Source organism: Myotis brandtii, unplaced genomic scaffold (genome assembly GCF_000412655.1).
Source record: "Myotis brandtii unplaced genomic scaffold, ASM41265v1 scaffold577, whole genome shotgun sequence".
Classification (NCBI taxonomy): domain Eukaryota; kingdom Metazoa; phylum Chordata; class Mammalia; order Chiroptera; family Vespertilionidae; genus Myotis; species Myotis brandtii.
In genome coordinates this window covers 1418694-1424210 of record NW_005370161.1, presented here as the reverse complement: position 1 = coordinate 1424210, position 5517 = coordinate 1418694, and the positions used below count along the sequence as shown (strand labels likewise).

The window sequence follows — 5517 nt, the reverse complement described above, 5'->3', positions numbered from 1 at the left end:
CCTGGGACAGGCCTGAGTGGGGACCAAGAGCAGCACCCTGGAGGTTCTCCCACGTGGGAACATGCCCTGGTGGTCGAGATGAATGAATGTGGGGTGGAATGAGCCCTGAAAGATGCTCCGAAAGATGCTCCTTCCTGTGAAATCACAGTCACTGAGTTCTCTGGCTTGGTGCCTCGGCCATCTCAGCTAGAGGGAGCGGCCGGACAGACACTACGTCCATAGTCAACTAGGGTGGCTATACCATTTGCTCAGCGCCTTGCCTTCTATGTATTAGAACATCTCAGTTCTTGTCAGTAGCAATTCGCTGCCCTGGCTCAGGTGAGGTGTGAGCCAGGAGGTGAGATTCGTTGCTGTGACACAGAGGTGGGGAGGATCCCGTGGGCAGAGGCAGCGAGGTTGGGGGGCACAGGTCCCCTCTTTCAGGGTTCCAGGCCCAAGCACACAGCTCCAAGGCCCCTTGACCTCTAGAGGGGTCTGTGGGACTGTTTTAGGCCTCCGAGGTGAGGTGGTGGAGACCCTCAGTGGTCACAGTGCTTATTTTTAAGTCACATGCACTTATTCTTAGTTAAATAAAATGCAAGTTTATTGGTGTTGGGGTGGTCTGAGCTGATGTTCCTGGGGGACTGGCACGGGTCCTGGCACGCCCACTGCAACTAGCTGGTGTCATGTCTGTGGGGCCCTAGAGGGTGTCGAGGACAAACCACCCCTTGGTGGGATCTTAAGGGTGGGGCGCTGGCTCCTCTTGACAAACTTGATTTTTTTTTTCTGTTTTGTTGGGAGCGGGCAGCTCTGGGAAGGGCTTGTTTCCTTGTGGGAGGGAGAAGCTCCCAGGAGAGCCAGGCTCTGAAGGCCTCTTTCCTCTCTGTCCCCACAGGGACCGCCTGGCAAGCCTGGGGCCAAGGTAAGCACGAGATTAGTGAGTGATGCTCCCCCTGCACTCCGCCCAGCCAGGAGTTACTTACTACTTCTCACCCATCCAGCCGTCCCTGCCCCCAGCCAGACCCTTCTTACTCGAGGACGAGGATGGCTGCTGCTAGGCGACTGGGCCCTTGGTGTCCGCCCGCTCAGCCATGGCCGATCTCCGCCTCGGGCCAGTGGCCTGTGGGAGGGAGAAGCTCCCAGGAGAGCCAGGCTCTGAGGGCCTCTTCTCTCTCTGTCCCCACAGGGACCGCCCGGCAAGCCTGGGGCCAAGGTAAGCATGAGATTAGCGAGCGATGCTCCTGCCGCACTCCGCCCAGCCAGGAGTTACTTACTACTCGCCCCAGGTCATCGTGGGAAATGTGGGGACAATAGTCACTCACTCCAACCCAGAGCCTGCATGTTGGGGTGTGGTGGGGGGTCTGGTCCATCTTTCTAAAGCCGTATGACCTGAGATCTCTGGCCTCACACATCTGAAGTGTGTGCTGACTTGGGGAGGAAAGGGGGCTTTGTAGGGACCCCCTACAGCCTCCAGGACAACAGATGGTGCCCAGAGACCCTGGGGGCTTCTCTTGGCCTTCCCCCCACCTCGTCTTGTCTCCTCCTGCTTTCTCTCTGCTCTCCAACCTATCCCTGAAGGACAGCTGCCCCTCTGAGGCGGTTGCCCCCCTCCCCATGGGTGATGAGGACTAGAGGAGCCCCAGGAGGGGTTGCCCCTTGGGGTGCTCTATGCTCCTACTCACTCCCCGAAGGCCTCTAAGGTGTGCGGGGCCCACTGTGGGATCAGCCCCTGCTATTCCACCTCTTACTTCCAGAATGTTTTGCTCTGATTTGCAAAACTTTGGGACATTTCAAAAATTGAGTTTTTAGAAGTATGTACCTATTAGATTAAGTTGTAAAAAATGAAGCCATCTCATAGAACGACATGATGGCCTGGCCTCCAGAACAGCTTTTAGCATGTGGCCAGCCCTCAGCCATGCCGGCCGCAAAGTCCCCCATCCAGCCGTCCCTGCCCCCAGCCAGACCCTTCTTATTCGAGGACGAGGATGGCTGCTGCCAGGAGACCGGACCCTTGGTGTCCGCCCGCTCAGCCATGGCCGGATCTCTGCCTCGGGCCAGTGGCTGGCCTCAGAGAGGGTCTCTTTCTTTAAGAAGAGACACAGACCCGAGTCACTGTGTTTTCCAGGATGACATGGAAGGCTCCGGGGGACCCTTCTGGTTGACAGCCCGAGGCGCTGATGAGCTGCAGGTACTGCCTGTGAACAGGTTTGGTCGGCTCTGGGGTGTAGGGGCACCTGGGGCAGGGGCGTCCCTGGGACAGGCCTGAGTGGGGACCAAGAGCAGCACTAGAGAGCCAGTGAGACCAACTGAGTCTGGGGCACCGTCCACCCTGGAGGTTCGTCCACCGTGGAGGTTCTCCCACGTGGGAACATGCCCTGGTGGTCGAGATGAATGAATGTGGGGTGGAATGAGCCCTGAAAGATGCTCCGAAAGATGCTCCTTCCTGTGAAATCACAGTCACTGAGTTCTCTGGCTTGGTGCCTCGGCCATCTCAGCTAGAGGGAGCGGCCGGACAGACACTACGTCCATAGTCAACTAGGGTGGCTATACCATTTGCTCAGCGCCTTGCCTTCTATGTATTAGAACATCTCAGTTCTTGTCAGTAGCAATTCGCTGCCCTGGCTCAGGTGAGGTGTGAGCCAGGAGGTGAGATTCGTTGCTGTGACACAGAGGTGGGGAGGATCCCGTGGGCAGAGGCAGCGAGGTTGGGGGGCACAGGTCCCCTCTTTCAGGGTTCCAGGCCCAAGCACACAGCTCCAAGGCCCCTTGACCTCTAGAGGGGTCTGTGGGACTGTTTTAGGCCTCCGAGGTGAGGTGGTGGAGACCCTCAGTGGTCACAGTGCTTATTTTTAAGTCACATGCACTTATTCTTAGTTAAATAAAATGCAAGTTTATTGGTGTTGGGGTGGTCTGAGCTGATGTTCCTGGGGGACTGGCACGGGTCCTGGCACGCCCACTGCAACTAGCTGGTGTCATGTCTGTGGGGCCCTAGAGGGTGTCGAGGACAAACCACCCCTTGGTGGGATTTTAAGGGTAGGGCGCTGGCTCCTCTTGACAAACTTGATTTTTTTTTTCTGTTTTGTTGGTATTGGGCAGCTCTGGGAAGGGCGTGTTTCCTTGTGGGAGGGAGAAGCTCCCAGGAGAGCCAGGCTCTGAGGGCCTCTTCTCTCTCTGTCCCCACAGGGACCGCCCGGCAAGCCTGGGGCCAAGGTAAGCATGAGATTAGCGAGCGATGCTCCTGCCGCACTCCGCCCAGCCAGGAGTTACTTACTACTCGCCCCAGGTCATCGTGGGAAATGTGGGGACAATAGTCACTCACTCCAACCCAGAGCCTGCATGTTGGGGTGTGGTGGGGGGTCTGGTCCATCTTTCTAAAGCCGTGTGACCTGAGATCTCTGGCCTCACACATCTGAAGTGTGTGCTGACTGGGGAGAAAAAGGGCCTTCGGGGGGAACTCCTACAGCCTCCAGGACAACAGATGGTGCCCGGAGACCCTGGGGGCTTCTCTTGGCCTTCCCCCCACCTCGTCTTGTCTCCTCCTACTTTCTCTCTGCTCTCTAACCTATCCCTGAAGGACAGCAGCCCTTCTGAGGCGGTTGCCCCCCTCCCCATGGGTGATGAGGACTAGAGGAGCCCCAGGAGGGGTTGCCCCTTGGGGTGCTCTATGCTCCTACTCACTCCCCGAAGGCCTCTAAGGTGTGCGGGGCCCACTGTGGGATCAGCCCCTGCTATTCCACCTCTTACTTCCAGAATGTTTTGCTTTGATTTGCAAAACTTTGGGACATTTCAAAAGTTGAGTTTTTAGAAGTATGTACCCATTAGATTAAGTTGTAAAAAATGAAGCCATCTCATAGAACGACATGATGGCCTGGCCTCCAGAACAGCCTCCAGCCGGTGCCTTTAGCATGTGGCCAGCCCTCAGCCGTGCCGGCCGCAAAGTCCTTGCACACGGTGCTCAGTGTCCCCTGGACACTCAGCTCTGAGCTGGGCGAGGGGACAGTGTAAGAAGCTACCTGAATAACTAACCCTTTCTTACCTTTCTCTGGGGGCGGGTGGATGTCACCATGGGGTTGGGCCTGCCCAACACTGCACTCACAGACCCCTTCATCCACTTCAGGGGGATCCTGGAATAGCTGGCCCACCAGGGACCAAGGTAAGAACCTTTCCTCGGGTCCTGGAAATCAGCAATTTATCAGCCCCTGCTATTCCACCTCTTACTTCCAGAATGTTTTGCTTTGATTTGCAAAACTTTGGGACATTTCAAAAGTTGAGTTTTTAGAAGTATGTACCCATTAGATTAAGTTGTAAAAAATGAAGCCATCTCATAGAACGACATGATGGCCTGGCCTCCAGAACAGCTTTTAGCATGTGGCCAGCCCTCAGCCATGCCGGCCGCAAAGTCCCTGCACACGGTGCTCAGTGTCCCCTGGACACTCAGCTCTGAGCTGGGCGAGGGGACAGTGTAAGAAGCTACCTGAATAACTAACCCTTTCTTACCTTTCTCTGGGGGCGGGTGGATGTCACCATGGGGTTGGGCCTGCCCAACACTGCACTCACAGACCCCTTCATCCACTTCAGGGGGATCCTGGAATAGCTGGCCCACCAGGGAACAAGGTAAGAACCTTCCCTCGGGTCCTGGAAATCAGCAATCTTCATTAGCCCTGGTCTCGGGGCAGGAAGGGGTCCTTGACCTGCGCCCATTGTCTCCTTTGGCCTCATCAGCCCAGTCCCCTTGCAGCCTCAGTAAGAGGCTCCCCTCCAGGCCCGGCCCAGCATCATATCATTCTCCCACTCTCCCCTGGTTCAGCCCGTGCCGTCTCGGCCCTGACTTCATTCCTCAGAATTTAAGAACTACTTGTCTTAAAGGCACTCACCTCCACCTCACCCAATCTCCCCTAGACTTTCCTGTTGCTTACTGGCTCTGACGCAGAAATCAAAATGAATGTGGGGTGGAATGAGCCCTGAAAGATGCTCCGAAAGATGCTCCTTCCTGTGAAATCACAGTCACTGAGTTCTCTGGCTTGGTGCCTCGGCCATCTCAGCTAGAGGGAGCGGCCGGACAGACACTACGTCCATAGTCAACTAGGGTGGCTACTCCAACCCCTGGCCCCCAGCCCCCTCCTGCCCTCCTCAACCCCTAAGTGTTTCTAGGAGGCTGAGCCCCGGCCTGTCACCTCCCCCGCACCAGCTCAGTGGGCCATGTCTGACGCATGGTCCGCTCCTCGTGTCCTTTGCAGGGAGAAGTCGGTGCAGACGGACCCCCCGGGTTTCCTGGCCTTCCCGGCAAAGAGGGCGTAGCTGGAGCCCAGGTAGGTGACCACCCAGGGCTGCCAGGGGGGTGATACCCCGAAAGTGAGAGCTGGCACTCAGTGTGTCTCTCAGGCCGTCCCCCACCTTAGTTCTCTGTATGCCAAGGGGCCTGGAGACTCCACTCCCTGGGATGAGTCGGGAGTCCAGGCTGCCTGAGGGAGCTTCCTGTGATTGCCTGGCTCATCTACCACCCTGCTCCCACGCCCCCCCCGCCCCTCCCCCCCCAGC

General features: G+C 57.1%; 1 protein-coding gene across 1 annotated transcript in view; it reads left to right on the top strand.

The window, feature by feature from the left end:
• COL18A1 (collagen, type XVIII, alpha 1) overlaps window positions 1-5517 on the top strand; it is a gene marked incomplete at its 5' end in the record, with an annotated part of 54690 nt that overhangs the window by 35044 nt on the left and 14129 nt on the right. Inside the window, 3 exons of the mRNA XM_005878933.1 lie at window positions 875-901; window positions 4097-4132; window positions 5217-5317. Coding sequence (XP_005878995.1) covers window positions 875-901; window positions 4097-4132; window positions 5217-5317 — 164 coding nt within the window. The remainder of the gene's footprint in view (window positions 1-874; window positions 902-4096; window positions 4133-5216; window positions 5318-5517) is intronic.